The sequence below is a fragment of the Gobius niger genome (assembly GCF_951799975.1).
Source record: "Gobius niger genome assembly, chromosome: 1".
NCBI lineage: Eukaryota > Metazoa > Chordata > Actinopteri > Gobiiformes > Gobiidae > Gobius > Gobius niger.
In genome coordinates, this window is record NC_136852.1 from 17,643,115 (window position 1) to 17,669,915 (window position 26,801).

The 26,801-nt window shown below is 43.5% G+C and overlaps 3 protein-coding genes across 3 annotated transcripts; all 3 read left to right on the plus strand.

Annotated features, from left to right (window-relative positions):
* Nucleotides 1–301: 301 nt before the first annotated feature.
* Nucleotides 302–3,140, plus strand: LOC306969792 (extracellular calcium-sensing receptor-like; the record flags this gene model as incomplete). The annotated part of the gene is made up of 6 exons (XM_079565490.1): nt 302–381; nt 485–782; nt 851–1,633; nt 1,701–1,928; nt 2,004–2,127; nt 2,227–3,140. Exons 2-6 carry the CDS (start codon nt 492–494, stop codon nt 3,138–3,140), a joined length of 2,340 nt encoding a protein of 779 aa, XP_079421616.1. The 5' UTR covers nt 302–381; nt 485–491.
* An 11,379-nt stretch (nt 3,141–14,519) lies between these two features.
* LOC306969804 (extracellular calcium-sensing receptor-like) lies at nt 14,520–17,584 on the plus strand (the record flags this gene model as incomplete). Its single annotated transcript, XM_079565492.1, has 7 exons — nt 14,520–14,571; nt 14,645–14,795; nt 14,932–15,229; nt 15,298–16,080; nt 16,148–16,375; nt 16,451–16,574; nt 16,674–17,584. 7 exons carry the CDS (start codon nt 14,520–14,522, stop codon nt 17,582–17,584), a joined length of 2,547 nt encoding a protein of 848 aa, XP_079421618.1.
* Nucleotides 17,585–23,282: 5,698 nt separating this feature from the next.
* LOC306969815 (extracellular calcium-sensing receptor-like) lies at nt 23,283–26,399 on the plus strand (the record flags this gene model as incomplete). The annotated part of the gene is made up of 7 exons (XM_079565499.1): nt 23,283–23,419; nt 23,514–23,573; nt 23,690–23,987; nt 24,101–24,883; nt 24,951–25,178; nt 25,254–25,377; nt 25,477–26,399. The coding sequence occupies 7 exons, from the start codon at nt 23,283–23,285 to the stop codon at nt 26,397–26,399; spliced, it is 2,553 nt and encodes an 850-aa protein (XP_079421625.1).
* Nucleotides 26,400–26,801: the final 402 nt, after the last annotated feature.

Consider the following 26,801-nt stretch of genomic DNA (forward strand, 5'->3'; position numbering starts at 1 on the left):
TGGCGCTGATCTGTTTTTTTAAATTAACTCTTCATTTATACATTGAGATAAGAACATTCAACCTCCACATGAGATCACGTGATGTCACTGTGATATAAAAACACAATGAGTGTGCTGCTCTCAGTGAACTGCCACTCGCAGGCCCACACCAATGATGGTCAGACACTCAGACTGTAGTGGTTTGGCTTTACTTTGTCTGCTCATGAAGGCTTCTTTGTTACATACTAAAGACAACATTTGTTTTAAGATAGGGAATCAAGGAAGCTTCAGTTTTTTGAAGGATGGGGAAGTTTTGCTGGGGGGGATTTTTTCTTTTCACAACAGCTGGATAATCAGGCAGAATAATTATACTCAAAAACCACTGCCACTGCAGTGCGTCAGGTAAGTTACACACTCCATCATTATACCCTCAAGGAAATTCATGTACTTCACACATATAGAGTGTACTAAATAAGAGTGGTAAAACAAGTATCTCTGTTCTCAGCTTAAATATGAGGAGCTTCCAGTTTGCACAGGCTATGCTCTTTGCAATAGCAGAGATAAACAACAGTTCAGACCTGCTGCCAGGTGTCTCTTTGGGATATAAGATGTATGATTCTTGTGGAGCCACTCCTCATGGAGTTGCAGGAGCACTAGCCCTCGCTAACGGCAATGAAGCAACATTTGTTTCCTCTGAGACGCCATGCACCAGATCAGCACAAGTGCAGGCCATTTTGGGAGTGAGTGGTTCCTCGATTTGTATGGCCATAGCTACCGTCATTGGACCATTTCATTTACCACTGGTGTGTGGATTTGTTACTAAAATGTAACGATTGATTTCAAATATGCTCATGATTGTTCCCTCCTTCAGATCAGCCACTTTGCCACTTGTGCCTGTCTGAGTGACAAAGCCAAATACCCCTCTTTCTTCAGGACTATACCCAGTGACCTGTACCAGAGCAGAGCCCTGGCCCAGCTGGTCAGACACTTTGGCTGGACATGGGTGGGAGCCATCAGATCAAATGATGATTATGGCAACAATGGCATGGCCACTTTTACTGAAACAGCCAATGAGCTGGGCATCTGTCTGGAGTATTCTGTGTCTTTCTTCAGAACTGACCCTCCTGAAAAATTACTCAGTATAGTCAATATAATCAAACAATCCACTTCCAAAATTATTGTGACTTTTATTCAACCTAAGGACATCGTCATTCTGATCAGAGCCTTATCTGAACACAATGTGACGGGTCACCAGTGGGTTGGCACAGAGGCCTGGATCTTTGATTCGAAAACAGTGGCTATGAATAAGCACCACATTCTGGACGGGGCTATAGGGTTGTCCATCCCAGAGGCTCATGTCCGCGGCATTCAAGAGTTTATGATGGATGTGAAGCCTTTAAACTCATCTGGTAATCAGTTGTTCACAAAGTTTTGGGAAGCTCTGTTCAGCTGTGAATTTAATTCAAAGAACAACCACAAACGATGTACAGGAACTGAAGACCTGAGTGATGTGCAAAACAGCTTCACCGACATGTCACTGATGCCGATCTTCAACAATGTCTATAAGGGAGTGTATGCAGTGGCTCATGCCCTGCACAAAATCCTCAAATGTAACAAAACCTGTGACACGAATGTGACTCTGGATCCATCCATGGTGCGTATGGTGACAAGTGTTGTTGTCTGCTCACTCAAGTACTTCAATGATTGTATGTTTTTATTAGACTCTGCAGCATCTAAAAAACATTCATTTCCAAACCAAAGAAGGAGAAGAGGTGTATTTCAATGAAAAAGGTGACCCTGTTGCTAAATATGAAATTATAAACTGGCAGCCTACAGCACAGGGCACAGTGGAGTTTGTCACAGTTGGTTTGTATGATGCTTCTTTACCTGTGGACCGACAGCTGAAACTACAAAACACATCTCTATTTTGGGCACAGAATTCAAAGCAGGGGAGTAATTCATGGAGGCTACAATATGAAGCAGTATAGTAGCTTTATAAATATGCAGTTCATGTTTTTCTATAGGTGCCAGAATCCATTTGTAGCAAACCATGTTTACCAGGAACACGTAAAGTCCTACAGAAAGGAAAGCCTGTTTGCTGTTATGACTGTACACCCTGTGCAGAGGGAGAAATAAGTAACACTACAGGTTTCAAAGATTTAAATGTTACACATTGGCCAAAATGATGTATCTCATTTTAAATATTGTCACAGACACTGACTGATTTTTTTCTCTAAATATTTACAGACTCCATCACATGTATCCAATGCCCTCCAGAATTTTGGTCCAATGCCCAAAGAGTCGCTTGTGTGAAGAAGGAAACAGAGTTTCTGTCTTATGAAGAAATAATGGGAGCTCTACTCACAGCTGCCTCTTTATTAGGGACCTGCATGACTTGTGTTGTGGCCTGGATTTTCCTCAAATACCGAAAAACTCCAATAGTGAGAGCTAATAACTCTGAACTGAGCTTCCTGCTGCTCCTCTCCTTGAGTCTGTGTTTCCTGTGCTCTCTGACCTTCATCGGCCGTCCCTCTGAGTGGTCCTGTATGCTGCGCCACACAGCGTTCGGCATCACCTTTGTCCTCTGTATCTCCTGTGTTCTGGGGAAGACTATAGTGGTGCTGATGGCCTTCAGAGCCACACTTCCAGGCAGTAATGTCATGAAGTGGTTCGGGCCTCTTCAGCAGATACTCAGTGTTCTTGCTTTCACACTGGTACAAGTTGTAATATGCATCTTATGGTTAACAATCAACCCTCCGTTCCCCTTAAAAAATATGAACCACTTTGAAGAGAAAATTATACTTGAGTGCGCTTTAGGTTCAGCCATTGGCTTCTGGGCTGTACTCGGATACATTGGCCTGTTGGCTGTTTTATGTTTTGTGTTGGCTTTCTTGGCTCGTAAACTTCCTAATAACTTTAATGAGGCCAAGTTCATCACTTTCAGCATGTTGATCTTCTGTGCCGTCTGGATCACTTTCATCCCAGCTTATGTCAGCTCTCCAGGAAAGTTCACTGTTGCCGTGGAGATATTTGCAATTCTGGCTTCCAGCTATGGGCTATTGTTTTGCATATTTTTGCCTAAATGCTACATCCTTTTATTAAAACCTGAGCACAATACAAAGAAACATCTGATGGGCAAAGTCTCTCACAGAGGACTGTAAAGCTACATTACAAAACAAAGGATCAACTGTGATGCTGTAAAAATATTTTAATGAAAAAGTAAAACCCTGGATTTTAACAGCTTTGAAATAAATGTCATCATCATCGTTGGTTGCATTGTGTAATTCCTGAGTAAATCCAAAGACAAGTGAGGTATTGAACACATTTCAGTGAAAATTTAACTTATTATTATTAAGTGTATTAAAGGGGGGTATTATGCAAAATTGACTTTTTCAAGCTTTACATCATGTTATTATGTCATTCCCTCATTAAAAACATGCCTGAAGTGTTGCCTTGGCACATTCACGTATTTTTGAGTAATCTGTAAAAACTCTGATGGCAGCCATCTTAGGGATAGGTTTGCCTGAGTCCTCCTAGGCACACCCCCACCTCCTGGAGATGCCTCCGACCTTTCGTCACCTGCGGATTAACCAACCACTGCTCCTCAGCAGAACCCCCTCCCCGCAGTGTCTAGCCCTAAGATATAAACAGTCAGAGTCATCATGGAGGATTAGCTTCATGTGTTGTGAACCGGAGCTACAGCAGCTCTGAGACTTTTACAAAGACACACATCAGTGTTTCTGTTACCTAAACACCCAGGATTAAAACCGGTGAAAGGAACACTTATTTCAGTGGCTGGTTCTGCGCTCGGAATGTCTTAGGGCCTTGATGATGCACAGAGCCTCCGAAGAAAGATAGTGCTAAGCTAAACCTCGAGTCATCATGTAACCTGGTAGAGTTGTATCCCCACCTCCTCCTCTTTGTGTTTGTGTGCTGTGGGCGTGTCTTGGTGTGGCAGTACAGGTGTCGGGAATCAGCTCAGGGAACACTCTACTTAAGCAGCAGGCACATACCACTCTGTCTCTCTGTCTCTGGTTACACTTGTGCAGGTAACTCGCAGCAGCCCTACCTTCTAAACTGCATACTTTAATAACTTAACATGACCAATACATACTTTAAAACAAGTGTTGTACATGTGACTAACCTCTCTGTCTCTGGTTACACTTGTGCAGGTGTGTGGAAGGGGGAGCTACGGGCGTGGCCCTCTGGAGAAGCAAAGTGGGTCCAAGCCAAAGGTCCGACACACCGCAGCCCAGCAATGCTTCGCGTCACAGCTGCCAGGTCTTGCCAGTCGGACCAACAGAACCGACCCAACTCCTCCATTAACTTTTCCCCTTCCTGACCGTTACGCACACCGCACTTTTGGAAAAATCCCCCCTTTTATCCTACCTTTTTAACAATTTGACTTTTTTGTAATACTAAAACTTTACCTTTTTAAAAACAATACCTGGCTCTGCAATTTTGTCCACCTACTGGTTGTCAGACGGAACTCTGGGCGTTACAATCACGTGAAAACGAGAAACATGCACGAATAAAGTCAATAGGCTATATGCACAGTTTCCGCACGTGACGTCTTCCTGGCCAGTCAGCCAGACGCTGTACTTCCTGTCAGCGATCGTTTACATTCACAATTAGCAGGTTCCCACACAAATATAGAGATAGCTCAGGATCTGGTTAAGGACAACGAGTTACTGATGGACAGTCACAGCAACGTATTACACACATCATGTTCGCTGTGAATCCAGCACCCAAAGGAAACGCCAGCTGTTGTAAGGTAGGAGCTTTTATCTTAGAGCTAAAGGCTAGTGTTGAAAAATGATCATATAACATGTAAACAAGTAAATATTATTTAAACTACTAACAGGACAATTCTTTTTTGCGCAGGCTCGTTCAAAACTTTGCGATAGTTTTATTTTTTATTTTGTTAGCCGCGTTTCCTCCAGTGAAGTCGTTGCGCCTCATGTAATATTTTTTAACCTGCTCCACTCACATCTTAACTTTTACTAGCTGTCCTTTGCCAAATCTTAAGCTATTGCTTCATTTCTGTGGGACCTGCTAATTTTTAATGGGAAGAGATAACGGACAGGAAGGACAGCGTCTGGCTGACTGTCCAGGCGGAAATCACGTGGGGTCACTGTGCATTAGCCCATAAAACCACATACATAAAAAAACGTTTAACAATGATCACACACTGAGCCGGGCTTGTTGATTATGAAGTTTATTGCTCACATTTCATCTACAATGGGTCGTAGCCGAGTGGCTTTCTCCATGAGCTAACAAGCTAGCCGCGAGGTGCTAACAGCTAGTTCATTGAATTCATTGAATACAAGCAGCATTTTATGCACTAATAACGTCACTAAACCAGGCAACTGCTTGAAGCAGCCTTTATGATGATCACACACGGAGCCTGGCTTGTTGATTTGGAAGTTTATTGCTCACATTTCATCTACAGTGGGTCGTAGCCAAGTGGTTTTCTCCCGGAGCTAAGGCACTATTAGCCGCGACAAGCTAACAACCAGCTCGGAACATTCATTGAAAACAAGCAACATATTTTGCACAAATAACGTCAATAAAGCAGGCAACTACTTGAAGCAGCCTTTATAATGATCAGACACTGAGCCTGGCTTTACACATTTGTGGTTTATTGCAGACTTTTCATGAACAATGAGCTGTAGTCGATTATAACAAGCTAACGGGGCAACCTCGAATAACCATTGTCCACCTGCACAGATAATGTTCGTCTTTTGAGTCGCATGGGCTCCTGAAGTTCTTGGTGTAGTCCGTGGGGGAATAGCTAGAGATCCATAGGGGATGGCAGTAGCAAAGAGCAGAGGTGGGAGACTCGAGTCAAATGACTTGACTCGAGTCAGACTCGAGTCGAAATTTTTGGGACTTGAGACTTACTTGACCAAAGCTCCAAAAAGACTTGAATTGCTGTTTGTGACTCGAGACTTAACTTGGACTTGAGGCCAATGACTCTCAATGACTTGCTGTGACTTTATAGTTATTTATTTGAGTGAAACTGTCGAAAGATCAGGATTAATTTCGTAAAAGCGGCGCATCTATGTTTACATATGGTAATTAGCCACATGCGCGTTCGGTTTCCAGACGGAGCGTCTAATCAATACAGTGCGAAAAGGCAGGAGGAAATATTTCTTTGGATACATTTAAAGTTTTCGAAAGACAGTGAAGAGGAGGAGATTTACGGACAGGAAAACGTTTGAAACAATGGACTGTACCTACAGCGCAAACATGCGGCCTCCAGAACGACGATGCGTAAGAGCTGGATTAATCAACCGAAATCTTGGGGCTTTTCGATGTTTTAATTCGTTCACACAAAGTTTACCGCATTTAGAGACTATTTTACGCATCCGCACACAGCCCAGTGACAGCTGGACTAAAGGCTACGCAGAATGTATTTTGAGTGGGGGCGAATCCGAGTATACAGGGGCTGGGGCAGTACAGGGGAACCACTGACAGAAAAACCGCCAGAGAGTAACAAAAATAAAAATAATATTTTATATTTATATTTCATAGTACAAGGAATAGCAGCTCATGTTTAAAAGACTCTGTTTCATTCTTTTTTTTTTTTAAGTCGGCCCCCCCCGGGCCCCCTTCCTTAAAATGCTGTCCCAGTAATTTTGTACATAGACTGTTCATTTAAAATATATTTAGTTTGAATTTTTTGGCAATTAAATATTAATTAGACTTTATGTTTGGTGCATTGCCTTAATGTTTGGTGCAGCCCTGTGAGGCAACTTCTGTTGTGATATTGGGCTATACAAAACCATTAAACTTGAAACTTGAAACTTAAATCCAAATCCATGAGATTTTAAAAGGTTTGATTTTAGCCTAAACTTTTAAAATCGCTATATCTTGAGAAAGCATTTGTAATTTTCAAGATTAAACACATTTTGAAAAGTAGACACGCTGGCGTTTGTGACTTGAGGTGACTTGCCGGCTTAAGCAAGACTTGACTTGACTTGACTTGACAAAAGCTATGACTTGACTTGACTTGAGCCCATGACCGATTGACTTGGACTTACTTGGGACTTGGACCTTCACGACTTGGACTTGACTTGCATTTAGTGACTTACTCCCACCTCTGGCAAAGAGGGACTAGAGCCTCCAAACAGCAGTTATTTTTCAGGCAACAGCTCCTTAGCGTGCGGTGTGGAAGTTCGTCTCCAAAGCAAAGTCACTTTCCGGGTCAGACGCTGGATCAAATCATATCCTGTGTGGCCATTGTTCACAAAGTGATAAAGCGTAGGTCCTTTCCAACAATAAAAATTAAATATGCACCGAAAATCTATCGTAGTTTGAATATGTGTGGAGACAACGAGCGGAGTGTTGTGATGATGCCACAGACAGCGTGTGGAGGGGGCGTGTCGGAAAGGGTCGGGGAGAGAGGGGCCAATTTCAAGCCATTCGCTACAGCCATTTTGAGAGTGCAATTTTATACAAGGCAGTTATTTTAATCTACTGCATTTACAGACCAACAGAAGGTTTCGTCATCATTGTAGTGTGCTATAGACTGGTGCTATGTGAAAAAAGCATAATACCCCCTCTTTAAATGTTTATACATTGAGATAATAACTACACTGTGTTCCAAATTATTATGCAAATTACATTTTCCGAAGATTTTCTAAATTGTCAACTCAAATGAGAGTCAGCATAATTTTCAAGTCTTTAACTGGTAGAGGATCATTTAAATGTGGTTGAAAAAAATCTCCCAGTGATAACAGTATTTTTTTCAAAAATAAATATAGTAAAAACCTCAAAATACACTGTTCCAAATTATTATGCAACTCATCATTTCAATACATTTTAAAGCTTGTAATTAACTGAAAATGGTCATTTGTTGAATTTCTAGCATTAGGAAGCCATATTTACTGAAATCAAAAGCTATTTCAATCAAAAAAATATGAACAGGTCAAGCTATATTTTACCATAGGAGCCCTTGTGTGATAGCAGCTTCAAAATTATTAAATCCATTAAACTTGTGAGTTTTTGGACATTTTCTGCTTGATGGATGTTGGAATAGCCTCCCAGAGCTGCCGTTTGGATGAAAACTGCCTCCCACCCTCATAGAAATGTTTTTTTGTTGAGGCTCAAAAGGTTCTCAATAGGGTTGAGGTCACGGGAGGAGGGGGTCCACATCATGAGTTTCTCTCCTTTTATGCCCATAGCAGCCAGTGATGCAGAGGTATTCTTTACAGCAGGACATGGTGCTTTGTCATGCATGAAGAGGATTTTGTTTGGGAAAGCATGGCTCTTCTTTTTGTAGCATAGAAGACAGTGGTCAGTCAGAAACTCCTCATATTTTTCAGAGGTCATTTTCACACCTGCTCTCTCCTCATGATTCTGGCCCAAAACATGACTCCGCTACCTCTTTACTGACGTCACAGCCTTGGTGGGACATTGTGGCCAGTCACCAACTATCCACTACTCCATTGACTTGACCATCCAGGGTTACACGGCACTCATCAGTGAACAAGACTGTTTGAAAATGAGTCCTCATGTACTTCTGAGCCCGTTGTAGCCATTTCTGTTCATCAGCATTCAATTAACAGTTTAGGGGAGGCCCAGATTGAAGTTTTATGCACAACTGCAGCCTCTGGAGGGTCCTGCACCTTGATGTTAGGGAGACTCCAGAGGCACCAGCAGCTTCAAATACCTGTCTGCTGCTTTGTAGCATCTGTTCTCTTAATCTGATGTGTTTGTCTGGCAGAAACCGTCCTTATTGTGCCATTATCTGCACAAACCCGAGTGTGCTCTGAATCATCAACAAATCTCTTATCTGTATGATGATAACGATTCATCTTTCATGAAATATCGAAGGTTTTCATACCTAGACCAAGGCATTCAACTATTTCACGCTTTTCATCAGCAGAGAGATCCTTTTTTCGTTACCATATTGCTTGAAAATGATGATCTGCTTAATAAAGTGGAACACCCTTTTTCAGCAGTTTTTCCCTTAACTGGGCTTAACCTGACAACTAATCATCACAGGTCTCTGAGATTAATGTCAGTGATATAGAGCCCCGAGACACGATACCATCCATGAGTTTCATTAATTTTTTTTATTAATTTTTTTACCTTTTTGATACAAAAATACAATTTGCATAATAATTTGGAACGCAGTGTGGGGATGCACCGATACCAATACCAGTATCGGGTATTGGGCCGATACACCATGTTTTTACTCATACTCACACTCATTAATGAGGTTCAGATACCAGAAAGCGATACCCCTTGACGTGCGGCTGGCACTTCTACACGTCTCCGCTGAGGAGAGAAATTGGCAACAAACTGGAGAACTCTTTAGTGGAAGTACAATATTCCACATAGAGCTGACTTTATTACAGATTAGACTGCCTAAATCAGAGTCTGTACTGGATTTAATCAGAGCTAAATGTTGTTAGTGCGTGGAGTCTGCAGTGTTTACAAGATACACGCTAACGTTGCTGATGTTGCTAACTAGCCACTAACTCGTGGCTAACAATTTTGGTGACTTATTCATCCGAAAAACTAACCCAGCGACTAAAAAGTACTCCGAAAATCCAACTTAAAGAGATACAGCGTGTCCATATTGAGCGAAAATGAGCTGCAGCAAAACAATCAAAATGCTGTTGGCTACTGGCTAAGTTACTATAAACACACGAGAAAATCCACACGGAGCTGTAGTAAAGGCAAAAAGAGAGACAACTTATCTTCAGTAATAAGTAACCTCCATCCATCCATTTTCTTCCGCTTTATCCGGGGCCGGGTCGCGGGGGCAGCAGTCTCAGCAGAGATGCCCAAACTTCCCGATCCACACACACCTCCTCCAGCTGCCCGAGCCACCTCAGCTGGCTCCATTCGACGTGAAGGAGCAGCGACTCTACTCCGAGCTCCTCCCGGGTAACTGAGCTCCTCACCCGATCTCGGAGGGTGCGCCCAGCCACTCTGCGAAGGAAACTCATTTCGGCCGCTTGTATTCGCGATCTTGTCCTTTCGGTCATTACCCAAATCTCATGACCATAGGTGAGGGTGGGAACGTAGATCGATCGGTAAATCGAGAGCTTTGCCCCTCGACTCAGCTCCCTCTTCACCACGACAGTCCGATACAGCGACCGCATCACTGCTGACGCCGCACCGATCCGTCTGTCGATCTCACACTCCATCCGTCCCTCACTCGTGAACAAGGCCCCGAGATACTTGAACTCCTCCACTTGAGGTAAGGACTCCCCACCGACCTGTAGAGGGGAAGCCACCTTTTTCCGGTGGAGAACCATGGCCTCAGATTTGGAGGTGCTGATCCCCATCCCGGCCGCTACACACTCGGCTGCAAACCGCCCCAGAGCGTGCTGAAGGTCCTGGTTTGTTGAAGCCATCAGAACAACATCATCCGCAAACAGCAGAGATGAGATCCTGAGGCTCCCAAACCGGACACCCTCCGGCCCCTGGCTGCGCCTAGAAATTCTGTCCATAAAAGTAATGAACAGAACCGGTGACAAAGGGCAGCCCTGGCGGAGACCAACACCCACCGGGAACAGGTCTGACTTACTGCCGGCAATGCGAACCAAGCTCCTGCTGCGGTCATATAGGGAACGGACAGCCCTTAACAGAGGGCCCCGGACCCCATACTCCCGGAGCACCCCCCACAGGGCACCACGAGGGACGCGGTCGAACGCTTTCTCCAGATCCACAAAACACATGTGGACTGGTTGGGCGAACTCCCACGAACCCTGGAGCACCCGATGAAGGGTATAGAGCTGGTCCAGTGTGCCACGACCAGGACGAAAACCGCATTGTTCCTCCTGGATCCGAGTTTCAACTATCGGCCGGATCCTCCTCTCCAGCACCCCGGAGTAGACCTTACCGGGGAGGCTAAGGAGGGTGATTCCTCTGTAATTGGAACACACCCTCCGATCCCCCTTTTTAAAGAGGGGGACCACCACCCCGGTCTGCCAATCCAGGGGCACTGTCCCCGACCGCCACGCGATGTTGCAGAGACGTGTCAGCCAAGACAGTCCTACAACATCCAGAGACTTAAGGTACTCAGGGCGAATCTCATCCACCCCCGGAGTCCTGCCACCGAGGAGCTTTCTCACCACCTCGGTGACTTCAGCTTGGGTGATGGGCGAGCCCACCTCCGAGTCCCCAGCCTCGGCTTCCTCATTGGAAGACGTGACGACGGGATTGAGGAGGTCCTCGAAGTACTCCTTCCACCGCCCGACGACATCCCCAGTCGAGGTCAGCAGCCCCCGCACTGTAAACAGTGTTGGTGAAGCACTGCTTCCCCTCCTGAGGCGCCGGATGGTTTGCCAGAATGTCTTCGAGGCCGACCGATAGTCCTCCTCCACGGCCTCCCCGAACTCCTCCCAGACCCGAGTTTTTGCCTCCGCGACCGCACGAGCTGCAGCACGCTTGGCCTGCCGGTACCTCTCAGCTGCCTCAGGAGTCCCACAAGCAAACAAGGCCAGGTAGGACTCCTTCTTCAGCTTGACGGCATCCCTTACTTCCGGGCGCCACCACCAGGTTCGGGGATTGCCGCCGCGACAGGCACCAGAGACCTTACGGCCACAACTACGAGCAGCCGCATCGACAATGGAGGAGGAGAACAGAGTCCACTCGGACTCCATGTCCCCAGCCTCCCCCGGAATCTGGGTGAAGCTCTTCCGGAGGTGGGAGTTGAAGACCCCACTGACAGAGGGATCCGCCAGACGTTCCCAGCAGACCCTCACAACACGCTTGGGCCTGCCAGGTCTGACCGGCTTCCTCCCCTGCCAGCGGATCCAGCTCACCACCAGGTGGTGATCGGTTGACAGCTCAGGCCCTCTCTTTACCCGAGTGTCCGAGACACGCGGCCGGAGGTCAGATGACACAACTACAAAGTCGATCATCGACCTCCTGCCTAGGGTGTCCTGGTGCCACGTGCACTTATGGACACCCTTATGCTCGAACATGGTGTTCGTTATGGACAGACCGTGACTAGCACAGAAGTCCAATAACAGAACACCACTCGGGTTCAGATCGGGGAGGCCGTTCTTCCCAATCACTCCCTCCCAGGTCTCACTGTCGTTACCCACGTGGGCGTTGAAGTCCCCCAGCAGAACAATGGAGTCCCCAGTCGGAGCACTATCTAGTACCCCTCCCAGGGAGTCCAAGAAGGCCGGGTACTCTGCACCGATGTTGGGTCCGTAGGCCGAGACAACGGTGAGAGACCTGTCCCCAACCCGAAGGCGTAGGGACGCGACCCTCTCGTTCACCGGGGTGAACTCCAACACGTGACGGCTGAGCTGAGGGGATATGAGCAAACCCACCCCAGCCCGCCGCCTCTCCCCGCGGGCAACTCCAGAAAAATGGAGAGTCCAGCCTCTCTCTAGGAGTTGGGATCCGGAACCCAAGCTGTGCGTGGAGGTGAGCCCGACTATATCTAGCCGGTATCTCTCAACCTCCCGCACAAGCTCAGGCTCCTTCCCCCCCAGCGAGGTGACGTTCCAAGTCCCGAACGCCAGAAGTTGTGCATGTGGACCAGGTCGTCGAGGCACCCGCCTCTGACTGCCACCTAGTCCTCTCCGCACCCGACCCCTACGGATCCCTCTGTGGGTGGTGGGTCCACAGGAGGGCGGGCCCACGTCGTCCGTTCGTGGGCAGACCCGGCTACCAGACGCTCGCGTTCGGGCCCCAACCCCAGGTCTGGTTCCAGGGTGGGGCCCCGGCTGCGCCATGCCGGGCGACGTCACGGTCCTTGAATGTGTCACGTCCATAGGGGTCTTCTGAACTGCTCTTCGTCTGACCCGTCACCTCGGACCTGTTTGCCATGGGAGACCCTACCAGGGGCATAAAGCCTAAGACAACATAGCTCCTCGGATCATTCGGGCACTCAAACAACCCCACCACGTTAAGGTAGCAGTTCACGGGGTTGGTTTAATCCATAAGTAACCTATGGATTAAAAGTCACAATTTCGTGTTTAAAACACAACATTTCAAGTTTAAATCTCGAAATTACGACTTTTAAACTCGTACTACGAGTTTAAATCTTGAAATTACGAGTTTAAATCTCGAAATTACAACTTTTAAAACTCTGAATTTCGAGATTTAAACTCGGAATTTCGAGTTTTTCATATCCGTGATCATAGACGTCGGTACGGCGGGGACAGCGGAACCACTGGTGCAAATGTAAACAATCATGGAGGATTAGCTTCATCGTGTTGTGAACCGGAGCTACAGCAACTCTGGGACTTTTACAGAAGTGTTTATTTTACCTCAACACCCAGGATTAAAAGAAATGACAAGAAAACGTATTAAAAATGACTGTATCCACGATAGGAATGTGTTTAGGCCTTGATGATGCATGGGCATTCCCAAAGCTAATGCTACGATCGCAGCATTATGAACTTCGATGAACTTCGGATGATCATGATCATGTGAAAATGTGAAATATGCATGAATAAAGTCAATAAACCCATCATCTACATAAAGCATCCCTTTAACAAGGATCACACACTGAGCCGGGCTGGTTGATTTTGCAGTTTATGGCCGTAGACGATTGCTTAGCACCCGGAGCTAACTAGCTTCTGAGCAGCTCTAGCATCCAGCTCCAATAATGGATCTTGTGGAATTAAGTATTATACACTAAAAACGTCAATAAAGCCAGTAACCACATAATGCAGCCTTGAAGATTATCACACACTGGGTCAGGATTGACGCATTGGTGGTTAATTGCAATTATTTATTTTTTTATCAACAATGAGGAGGATTGCACATGCATCGCCCTTTAATCAAGCGGGGAGACCATAGGGGTATCCATAGGACATGGCAGAAGCAAAGAGGCAGTTGTTTTTCAGGCATGATATGATTCCAAGATACGGCTCGGCCGGCCAGATCCAGCTCCACAGTTGAGACGCATCAGACAGGAAAGAGAACGGCAACAACATCCGGATTTTCAAAGTAAATTAGGGCTGACGTCTATGATTACGGATCTTAAAAACTCGTAATTCCGAGTAGGACTCGTAGTAGGAGTTTAAATCTCATATTACGAGTTTAAATCTCGAAATTTCGAGTTTAAATCTCGAAATTTAGACTTCCTGTTGGGCTTTTATTTTTTTAACATGGCGGAAACGGGCTTCCATAGTAACCATCTCAATACTATTGTAAAAAAAAAAAAATACATAAATGAATAAAGCAAAGGGATTGGAGCTTTTGTACATGGGGTGTTCTGTCTATGATGGACAGTGCAATAAAAAATAAAAATCATATTGAATGAAAAAAATCTGTACAATTTTGATATAACTTCTCTTAAAATTGTAGCCTCCTTCACTTAAGGAAATGTAAATAGGTAAATTGACTAATTACTAACCAGTCTGCTGTGAAAAAGTAAGCATGTTGGAGAAAATGCCATGTACTCGTATCGGTATTCAGTATCGGCAAGTACTTAAATCAAAGTACTCGTATTTGTTTCAGTTTTAGAAAAAGTGGTATCGGTGCATCCCTAATTATAACATTCAACCTCAACATGAGATCACGTGATGTTACTGTGATATAAAAACACAATGAGTGTGCTGCTCTCAGGGAACTGCCACTCGCAGGCCCACACCAATGATGGTCAGACACTCAGACTGTAGTGGTTTGGCTTTACTTTGTCTGCTCATGAAGGCTGCTTTGTTACATACTAAAGACAACATTTGTTTTAAGAGAGGGGATCAAAGAAGCTTCAGTTTTTTGAAGGATGGTGAACTTTTGCTGGGGGGGATTTTTTCTTTTCATGACAGCTGGATTATCAGGCAGAATAATTATACTCAAAAACCACTGCCACTGCAGTGCGTCAGGTAAGTTACACACTCCATCATTATACCCTCAAGGAAAATTGAGAATTCATGTTTTTTTTTTTATCATTATGAATTTATGTACATTACACAAATAGAGTGTACTAAATAAGAGTGGTAAAACAATCTCTGTTCTCAGCTTAAATATCAGGAATTTCCAGTTTGCACAGGCTATGCTCTTTGCAATAGCAGAGATAAACAACAGTTCAGACCTGCTGCCAGGTGTCTCTTTGGGATATAAGATGTATGATTCTTGTGGATCCACTCCTCATGGAGTTGCAGGAGCACTAGCCCTCGCTAACGGCAATGAAGCAACGTTCGTTTCCTCTGAAACGCTATGCACCAGATCAGCACAAGTGCAGGCTATTCTGGGAGTGAGTGCATCCTCAATGAGCATGGCCATAGCTACCGTCATTGGACCATTTCATTTACCACTGGTGTGTGGATTTGTTACTGAAATGTAACGATTGATTTCAAATATGCTCATGATTGTTCCCTCCCTCAGATCAGCCACTTTGCCACTTGTGCCTGTCTGAGTGACAAAGCCAAATACCCTTCTTTCTTCAGGACTATACCCAGTGACCTGTACCAGAGCAGAGCCCTGGCCCAGCTGGTCAGACATTTTGGCTGGACATGGGTGGGAGCCATCAGAACAAATGATGATTATGGCAACAATGGCATGGCCACTTTTACTGAAACAGCCAATGAGCTGGGCATCTGTTTGGAGTATTCTGTGCCCTTCATCAGTACTGACCCTCCTGAAAAATTACTCAGTATAGTCAATATAATCAAACAATCCACTTCCAAAGTTATTGTCACTTTTATGCAACCTAAGGACATTATCATTCTGATCAGAGCCTTATCTGAGCACAATGTGACGGGTCACCAGTGGGTTGGCACAGAGGCCTGGATCTTTGATTCGAAAACAGTGGCTATGAATAAGCACCACATTCTGGATGGGGCTATAGGGTTGTCCATCCCAGAGGCTCATGTCCGCGGCATTCAAGATTTTATGATGGATGTGAAGCCTTTAAACTCATCTGGTAATCAGTTGTTCACAAACTTTTGGGAAGCTCTGTTCAACTGTGAATTTAATTCAAAGAACAACCACAAACGATGTACAGGAGCTGAAGACCTGAGTGATGTGCACAACAGCTTCACCGACATGTCACTGATGCCAATCTTAAACAATGTCTATAAGGGAGTGTATGCAGTGGCTCATGCCCTGCACAAAATCTTCAAATGTAACAAAACCTGTGACACGAATGTGACTCTGGATCCATCCATGGTGCGTATGGTGACAAGTGTTGTTGCCTGCTCACTCAAGTACTTAAATGATTGTATGTTTTTCTTAGACTCTGCAGCATCTAAAAAACATTCGTTTCCAAACCAAAGAAGGAGAAGAGGTTTATTTCAATGAAAAAGGTGACCCTGCTGCTAAATATGAAATTATAAACTGGCAGCCTACGGCACAGGGCACAGTGGAGTTTGTCACAGTTGGTTTGTATGATGCTTCTTTACCTGTGGACCGACAGCTGAAACTACAAAACACATCTCTATTTTGGGCACAGAATTCAAAGCAGGGGAGTAATTCACGGAGGCTACAATATGAAGCAGTATAGTAGCTTTATAAATATACTGTACATGTTTTTCTGCAGGTGCCAGAATCCATTTGTAGTAAACCATGTTTACCAGGAACACGTAAAGTCCTCCAGAAAGGAAAGCCTGTTTGCTGTTTTGACTGTACACCCTGTGCAGAGGGAGAAATAAGTAACACTACAGGTTTCAAAGATTTATATGTTACACATTTGCCAAAATTATGTATCTCATTTTAAATATTGTCACAGGCATTGACTGATTTTTTTCTCTGAATATTTACAGACTCCATCACTTGTATCCAATGCCCTACAGATTTTTGGTCCAATGCCCAAAGAGTCGCTTGTGTGAAGAAGGAAACAGAGTTTCTGTCTTATGAAGAAATAATGGGAGCTCTTCTCACAGCTGCCTCTTTATTAGGGACCTGCATGACTTGTGTTGTGGCCTGGATTTTCCTCAAATACAGAAAAACTCCAATAGTGAGAGCTAATAACTCTGAGCTGAGCTTCCTGCTGCTCTTCTCCCTGAGCCTGTGTTTCCTGTGCTCTCTGACCTTTATCGGCCGTCCCTCTGAGTGGTCCTGTATGCTGCGCCACACAGCGTTTGGCATCACCTTTGTCCTCTGTATCTCCTGTGTTCTGGGGAAGACTATAGTGGTGCTGATGGCCTTCAGAGCCACACTTCCAGGCAGTAATGTCATGAAGTGGTTCGGGCCTCTTCAGCAGAGACTCAGTGTTGTAGCCTTTACTCTGGTACAGGTGCTGATATGTGTCCTCTGGTTAACAATATCACCTCCATTTCCTTCCAAAAACCTGAAACAGTTCACTTACAAAATCATTATGGAGTGTGCTATGGGTTCAGCCATTGGCTTCTGGGCTGTACTCGGATACATTGGCCTGTTGGCTGTTTTATGTTTTGTATTGGCTTTCTTTGCTCGTAAGCTGCCTGACAACTTTAATGAGGCCAAGTTCATCACTTTTAGCATGTTGATCTTCTGTACAGTCTGGATCACTTTTATCCCGGCTTATGTCAGCTCTCCAGGAAAGTTCAGTGTTGCTGTGGAGATATTTGCCATCCTCGCTTCAAGTTATGGACTTCTTTTTTGCATTTTCATCCCAAAGTGTTATATTATTTTACTCAAACCTGAAAAGAATTCAAAAAAATATTTAATGAGCAAGGGAAATCATAAAATATAGTGTCATGTTTGTTAAGCTTATATGTTATTTCTAGTGGTGGGCCGTTATCGGCATTAACGTGCTGCGTTAATGCGAGACTCTTATCGGGCGATAAAACAAATATCGCCGTTAATCTATTCTCAAAGCTGGGTTGGGAGCTGGGTCTATACTCTACAAGCTATGATGACTTTCACCGTGATATTTTAAGGTCAGCACACATTACACGACTTTTATGCCCAACGCACAGGAGAAACATGAGTGAATATAGCGGTTCCAAAGCGACACTCAGAAGCAGCGGCCAATGACAAAGTGAAAATAGACAGAAAAACACCGCAGCCCATCCGTGTTCACTTCTCTTTCAAAACAGCGACATAAACATCTCATTTCATGGCCACAACCCCACACGAAACAGCGCAACTTTATCACCAAAAGTTCACCAGAGCCTTTTCCAGCTACATTTCAACCGCGAGCAGAGTTTAACCACAGCACTTACTGAGTTTGGAGACGGACTTTCCAGCTACTTTTCTCCGTTAGCTTCTCTTTTTCCGCTCTCCACTGTCTCCTCCGCCTCATGTCCGTTTCCTTTTCTTATTAAATCCAAAGAAATACGTCCCGCATCTTCGTGTTGTCGACGTTTATCTCCATTTTGACAGAACTATCGCCAAGTTGAAGCTCGTACTAGCAGCAGCTCCAGCAGCATGAACTGCGTTGTTGTGACAGTGATCACGTGACACTGTTGACCAATCAGGAGACGCGCACATGTTTCCAACACTCACAGAGGCCTATATTTTCTGATCTGGTAAATAAAAAATATATAAATAATGATCTGCCAGTAAATAAATACTTGGGGACTCCTGCCACAACTGAGAGACCTTTTTCTTTAGCAGGTCATTTTGTGCAAAGAAGGAGATTTAGTTTGTCACCAGAAAATGTGAACAAGCTGGTCAGCCTGAGTGACCGGTGGAAGAAGGAGAAACAGCTTGGACTGATTGACACAAAGCTACTGACTGTAAACCGTTCATCAGGACCCCTAATGTCAGCCTACAGTTCAAAATTAAAGCAGTACTAAGTAACTTATTTACCTTAATAAATCCTTTCCGTAGTCCCTGTGGGGGTAACACAAGTGTTTATGGGATGATTGGAGGGTCTTTCATCTCCCCCTGGTGTCTCTGGCCAGAAAACCATGTTTGCAACTTGACTGCCCCCGGTGCGGAGAAAGCAATACACACTAATCTAATCACGAAGAAGAAGCTAACATGCTAACGGGCAAAGCTAACTGCGGGCTAACGTCACTTTAAACAGTATTTACTGCCAAGTTTGAGTGAAAAAAAATATTTCAATTGTATAATTGGTTGCACAGTAACCCTCTCTCCCTTCGCCTTTCCTGTCAGCGTAGTATTTACTCTCCAAGACAATTAATAAATTAAAAAATCGTAACTTGCTACTACACCTGCAGTTGCGCTTATGGCCTCTAGGGGGAACAGTTACTTAGTACTGCTTTAATGTTTAACTGAATAAACAGTTAGTAAACGCAAGTGCATCTTCTTGAACATGAATTATTTTCATCACCAATTATCATAGTAGAACGTTCTCATGCAGTTTGTGATGCATTTTGGAAACAGGAGATGAGCCCCTGGACCCTGCACCGCCTGGCTTGAGAAACTCGTTCTCAAAGACTTGCTTTTAGTCATTATTTGGGTAGCAGCACACATATTCTGAATGGCTTCGGCAGAATTCAAGCGAGCCATTTTAATCTAGATTAATCTAGATTAATTTCAAAATTAATCTAGATTAATCTAGATTTAAAAACAATATCTATGCCCACCTCTAGTTATTTCACAATATGAATAAATACAGGTTAATTTTCACAATAACAGGATGAGAATACTATTATAGGTCATCGTGCATGTTGTGTTGAGAATTGTTTGAATTGACCACATGGATTACTGAGAACCTACATTGCTCCAAAATTTATATTTTACTCTTAACCGAGTAAGTGGAGATGTGTAGTGCTGGATGTTTTTGGAAATTAACCATTGACATTTTTAGTCTTTTTAACTGATAAAATATTTGTACATGAACCCAAAGTTTTGTTTTTGAACTCCCATTATAACTGGCGGGTGCTGCATGTGTTCTTTGGGCTCCCAGCGTTTTAACTGTGTTATGAACCAGTGTTCATTTGGACAACTTATTTGAATTATGTCTTAGCCTTTTGAAGAAAATGTTGTTTATAGTTTTAGTCAAGATTTAGTCACATAAGTCTTTTCAATTTTAGTCTACTTTTAGTTGATTAAATAACTTTTAATTTAGTTTTAGTCAGGTTTTAGTCAGCACATATATTAATTTGACTAAAATGATGACGAAATATGTTGGTATTCAGCTCACAACTGCCTCACTCATGGCAGGTTGTATAAATGTTGGTTAGAATAAAATATTATTCAGTCATTCATTCATCAAGCATAATTATGCATGTGTTTTAAGTTTGCTCATTAAAATGCCATAATTCTGGTAAAACTACTGGAACTTGGAGACACTGCTTCTCCACAAAACAATTAATTACGGCCATGGCATCAGTGAGGAATAGGCCTGGGTACCGTTAAACGGTACCTACTTGGTACCGACCGAAATGTTCCGGTTGGGGGCGGTTTTGAAAAACTTTTTTTTAAATGATCCGCAGTGAGTCTAAAAAAGCAACCATAACTCATGACCAGCTTCAGTGCAAATGCAGAAGCGAAGCAAAGCTATAACTTACTAACACTTTCGTCATTATCAGAGATGGCAGAGCCGCGGTCTGAGCCAGGACACCACTTACAGAAAGCTGGTTAAAAAACAGGACTAAACCTGGACTGAATAAAAAACTAAAGCTCTTAGACAAAGAGAAAAGCAGTGACAACACGGCAGTGACAACAAGAAACACATCGTCTATTTACCTTTAGCGAAAGCCCCGCAGAGCCTGAAGTTACGCTCTGTTGTTTACTAAACTCCAGCTGCACCAAATGGCAGCACCAGAGCATTTGGGATCAAATATTGTTTGTGGATAAAGTGAGCGCTCACTCTGCATTAGATATTTTTGGAACAGTTTCCAGTTTATAGTTCAAACTGAATTTTGAGCATTTACCCTGAAAATGCATTTTCAAACCATTTCAATGGAGAAGACCTAATATCATACTGAGGCTGTTTCTGTAGAGTTCTGAGGCTCATGGGGGATATGCTTATACAGGGCCTTGGGGGAGGTCTGTGGAGAGGTGCTGGGGGGTGTTGGAGGGTTTGTGAGTTGGGGTGGTTGTCCATGGTGGGGGTAGTTGTCAGGTGTTTTTGTTTACAAATATGGCTGTAATCAAGCAGCTCTCTATAAAACACACCTAAACACAGATGCTAAAAAATACACACTCCCCAGACCCCCCAAACACACCCCGCCCCGGACAAGTACCTCCCCCACACACCCCCAACACACCACAAAACACCTACACCGCTCTCCAGCCCAGAATATCCCCCACACACTCTCAACACCACCCCACCAACACACCCACACCCCGCTCCAAGCCAGTATATCCCCCAATCCCCACCTACAACACCCTTACACCCTGCCCCAGACTATTATAGTCACCCACACAGTCCCAACATCTGCCATCACACCTCCATCATGCTCCAGGCCAGTATATCCCCCACAAATTCAACATACCAAATACACCAATACCCCACCCTTAGCCAGTATATCCCCAACATCTGCCCAACACCGCCCAGACCTCCCCAGATCCTCGCATCACCCCTACGCCCCAACCCAGGCCAGCATACCCCCACACACCTCCAACACACCTGCACCCCACTCAGGCCAGTATATCCCCACACGCCCCCAACACACTCAATCCCACCACAGGCCAGAATATCCGTACACACCCTCAACTTTTGTACAGAACAGAAGAGGATTAACATAATTATGTGAAAAAAGTTTTAAAAAATGTTAATCTACAATATTTTTTACAGCAGTTGAAACGTAAGATTAGGGAGAAAATGCAAAAACTCAACTTTACATAAAAACAAGATCAAAGTTGTTACTGATCTTTGACATACCCAAGGGTGTTTTATAATGTAAATTCAAATTCAGCCCCAAATCACTTTTTTTTAATGAAAAATGAATAATTGTGTGTGTTAGTTTTTTTTTAAATTGACTATAAAATTGTTAAATATTTAGACATTTCTTCAAACTTTAAAAGTTTTGTGCAGAACAGAAGTGGATTAACATAACTATGTAAAAAATGTTTGAAAAAATATTGATCTACAATCAAAGGCCACACAAGGGATGTTCTGACATCCTACAAAGAAATCCAAACAGAAACTGTCCAAAAACTCACAAGTTTAATGGATTTAAGAATTGTGAAGCTGCTCAAAGAAGGTCCTGTGTTAAAATACAACTTGACCTACTGAGATGTTTTTGATTGAAATAGCTTTTGATTTCAATAAATATGACCTCCTAATGCTGCAAATTCAACAAATCACCATTTTCAGTTAAAGTTACAAGCTTTAAAATGTATTGAAACGATGAGTTGCATAATAATTTGGAACAGTAGATTTTGAGTTTTTTTACTATATTTATTTTTGAAAAAAATACTGTTTTCACTGGGAGATTTTCTGTTTGTTTTGTTTGTTTGTTTGTTTGTTTGTATAATTTATGGTCCCCGTAGGGAAATTTGTCCCCTGCATTAAACCCATCCTTCGATACCGCTGGGAGCAGTGGTCGACGGCAGTGCCGCGCCCGGGGCCCCACCTCCATGATGGTCAGAATCACCTGGCTGGAGGATTCACCTATTGCACATATTTTTAGTGGTAGGAGAAACCTACGCAGACACGGGGAGAACATGCAAACTACACACAGAAAGGCCCCGTCCTGGTGGGAATTGAACCCGGGACCTTCTTGCTGTGAAGCAGAGGCGCTAACCACTGCGCTACCATGCCGTCAACCACATTTAAATGATCCTCGACCAGTTACAGACTTGAAATGATGCTGACTCACATTTAAGTTGACAGTTTAGGAAATCAGAGAAAAATGTCATTTGCATCATAATTTGGAATGCAGTGTTCACAGTTTTCTCTGTATAATGTATAAATCAAGAGCAGAGTTCTCAGCATTGTCAAAAAACTTTTCTTTTTTTTTCTGAAAAAAACTTTGTCAGATACCGAGAGGGCACATTAGCGCATTCCAAAAATCCTAAAAGTAAGACCCTAGGGAAAAAACTTAAAAAGCAAACAAACATAAAGGCAGTAGCAATACCGTAAATTTAGATTGAGGGAGACAAAAGGGGGCAGGGCGGTCGGCGAGGGCCGATAATCGCCGCTTGCGGCTATATATATTATACTGATGTTTTATGGATTGCCTTCATGTAATTTTATGTAACTATGAAGCTCTTTGCATTGCAATTCTATACAGGAAAAAACTTGCCTTGGCTTCAAAGAGGAGAGAGTGATTGTTTTGGGGGGTATGATAAAGCAAGCATGTTTTGAGACTCAGCCACTCATTTACTTAATGACAAAAAAATCAAGTTGTTGACTGTTTATCAAGCAAAAGAATAACATGTTATATATAATATATATAATATAATATATAATGTTTTCTTTGTAGCTGAATTTGAAAATCTTAATCTTTATTGTCTTTTTTACTTTTCACTTTGTTTCATTAAACAGGAAAAGAATCATCCAACCGTGACCAGATTAGAGTATAAATATGAGTGACGGCCCCTGCCCAGTCCAATATGTGCTGAATGATGCTCTGCTTCGACAGTACGACGTTTACACAGAGCTGGCCAGAGCAGGGCTGGGCTTTCCTTCATCTGCTGCTGGTGGTATCATTTTCACAGGCCCGTGAGCCAGTCTGTCAGCAGATTGGCAAAGTAGAAGAACCTCAGATATTCAAGGATGGTGATGTTTTGTTGGGAGGAATCTTGTCTTTTCACAGCCGATGGATAAACAAGCAAGACAATTACACACAAAAACCTAAGCCACTGCAATGTACAAGGTAAGTGAGACGGTAAGAAAAGAAAGATCCTTTCAAAGGGTTTTGCAAGTAACAAATTTCACTGGGCATGGCCAAGTTAATTTTAATTCAGCATTCTGTTTGCCTTTTGAATATAGCTTAAACTTAATGGATTTTCAGTTTGCCCAGGCGATGCTTTTTGCTATTGCGGAAATTAACAACAGCTCAGAAATACTGCCAGGCCTTTCCCTGGGCTATAAAATGTACGATGCCTGTGGCTCTATTGCAAGAGCAGTGAGTGGAGCACTAGCCCTGGCTAATGGTAATGAAGCAACATTTGTGTCCTCTGAAACACCATGCACCAAATCAGCACAAGTTCAGGCTATTCTGGGAGAGACTTCATCTTCCCCTTGCATGGCCATAGCTACCGTCATTGGACCATTTCATTTACCACTGGTAAGCTTAAGTCAGTGGCAGGAAAATGTCAGGAGACATAATATATAATAAATTATAATTATAAATTATATATAATTATATAATAAATTATATCATGTAATATCTGTTTCCAGATCAGCCACTTTGCCACTTGTGCCTGTCTGAGTGACAAAGCCAAATACCCCTCTTTCTTCAGGACTATACCCAGTGACCTGTACCAGAGCAGAGCCCTGGCCCAGCTGGTCAGACACTTTGGCTGGACATGGGTGGGAGCCATCAGAACAAATGATGATTATGGCAACAATGGCATGGCCACTTTTACTCAAACAGCCAATGAGCTGGGCATCTGTTTGGAGTATTCTGTGTCTTTCTTCAGAACCGATCCTGCAGAAAAAATACTCAATATAGTCAACGTGATAAAACACTCTTCCGCCAAAGTGATAGTGGCTTTTGTGTCACACATGGATATGGATGTAATCATACATAAGCTATCGTATCACAATGTGAGTGGCTACCAGTGGGTGGGCAGTGAGGGCTGGATTTTACACGCTCAAACTGCTGCTTTAGATGAGCACCACATTCTGGACGGGGCTATAGGGTTGTCCATCCCAGAGGCTCATGTCCGCGGCATTGAAGAGTTTATGATGGATGTGAAGCCTTTAAACTCATCTGGTAATCAGTTGTTCACAAAGTTTTGGGAAGCTCTGTTCAGCTGTGAATTTAATTCCAAGAACAACCACAAACGATGTACAGGAACTGAAGACCTGAGTGATGTGCAAAACAGCTTCACCGACATGTCACTGATGCCAATCTTCAACAATGTCTATAAGGGAGTGTATGCAGTGGCTCATGCCCTGCACAAAATCCTCAAATGTAACAAAACCTGTGACACGAATGTGACTCTTGATCCATCCATGGTGCGTATGGTGACAAGTGTTGTTGCCTGCTCACTCAAGTTCTTAAATGAATGTATGTTTTTATTAGACTCTGCAGCATCTAAAAAACATTCGTTTCCAAACCAAAGAAGGAGAAGAGGTTTATTTCAATGAAAAAGGAGACCCTGCTGCTAAATATGAAATTATAAACTGGCAGCCTACGGCACAGGGCACAGTGGAGTTTGTCACAGTTGGTTTGTATGATGCTTCTTTACCTGTGGACCGACAGCTGAAACTACAAAACACATCTCTATTTTGGGCACAGAATTCAAAGCAGGGGAGTAATTCACGGAGGCTACAATATGAAGCAGTATAGTAGCTTTATAAATATGCTGTACATGTTTTTCTATAGGTGCCAGAATCCATTTGTAGCAAACCATGTTTACCAGGAACACGTAAAGTCCTCCAGAAAGGAAAGCCTGTTTGCTGTTATGACTGTACACCCTGTGCAGAGGGAGAAATCAGTAACACTACAGGTTTCAAAGATTTATGTATTACACATTTGTAAAAATGATGTATCTCATTTTAAATATTGTCACAGACACTGACTGAGTGTTTTCTCTGAATATTTACAGACTCCATCACCTGTATCCAATGCCCTCCAGATTTTTGGTCCAATGCCCAAAGAGTCGCTTGTGTGAAGAAGGAAACAGAGTTTCTGTCTTATGAAGAAATAATGGGAGCTCTACTCACAGCTGCCTCTTTATTAGGGACCTGCATGACTTGTGTTGTGGCCTGGATTTTCCTCAAATACAGAAAAACTCCAATAGTGAGAGCAAATAACTCTGAACTGAGCTTCCTGCTGCTCTTCTCCCTGAGCCTGTGTTTCCTGTGCTCTCTGACCTTCATCGGCCGTCCCTCTGAGTGGTCCTGTATGCTGCGCCACACAGCGTTTGGCATCACCTTTGTCCTCTGTATCTCCTGTATTTTGGGGAAGACTTTACTGGTTTTGTTTGCCTTCAGAGCCACGCTTCCAGGCAGTAATGTCATGAAGTGGTTTGGGCCTCTTCAGCAGAGACTCAGTGTTGTAGCCTTTACTCTGGTACAGGTGCTGATATGTGTCCTCTGGTTAACAATATCACCTCCATTTCCTTTCAAAAACATGAAACAGTTCACTTACAAAATCATTATGGAGTGTGCCATGGGTTCAGCCATTGGCTTCTGGGCTGTACTGGGATACATAGGCCTGTTGGCTGTTTTATGTTTTGTATTGGCTTTCTTGGCTCGTAAACTGCCTGACAACTTCAATGAGGCCAAATTCATCACTTTTAGCATGTTGATCTTCTGTACAGTCTGGATCGCTTTTATCCCAGCTTATGTCAGCTCTCCAGGAAAGTTTAGTGTTGCTGTGGAGATATTTGCAATACTGGCCTCAAGTTTTGGGCTTCTTTTTTGTATTTTTGTCCCCAAGTGTTATGTCATTTTATTCAAACCAGAGAAGAACACAAAAAAGAATGTAATGGGTAAGAGTAGAGCTACTTTTAAAACCAATAAATGAAAAAAGTGATATGAACAGAAACATTCTGACTAGGAGTTGGTAAAACATATTTTTTTATTATTATTAATAATATGCAGTAAAATAATGTTTTAGTGTATATAAGACTAAGTAAAACATAGATGAATAAAGAAATATTCATTAAATGATGTTTGGTGTTTTCTTTTGGTGACATGTATGTTATCTCAGGGTCTTGTTCACGAGTGAGGGACGGATGGAGCGCGAGATCGACAGACGGATCGGTGCGGCGTCAGCAGTGATGCGGTCGCTGTATCGGTCTGTCGTGGTGAAGAGGGAGCTGAGTCGAGGGGGCAAAGCTCTCGATTTACCGATCGATCTACGTTCCCACCCTCACCTATGGTCATGAGATTTGGGTAATGACCGAAAGGACGAGATCGCGAATAC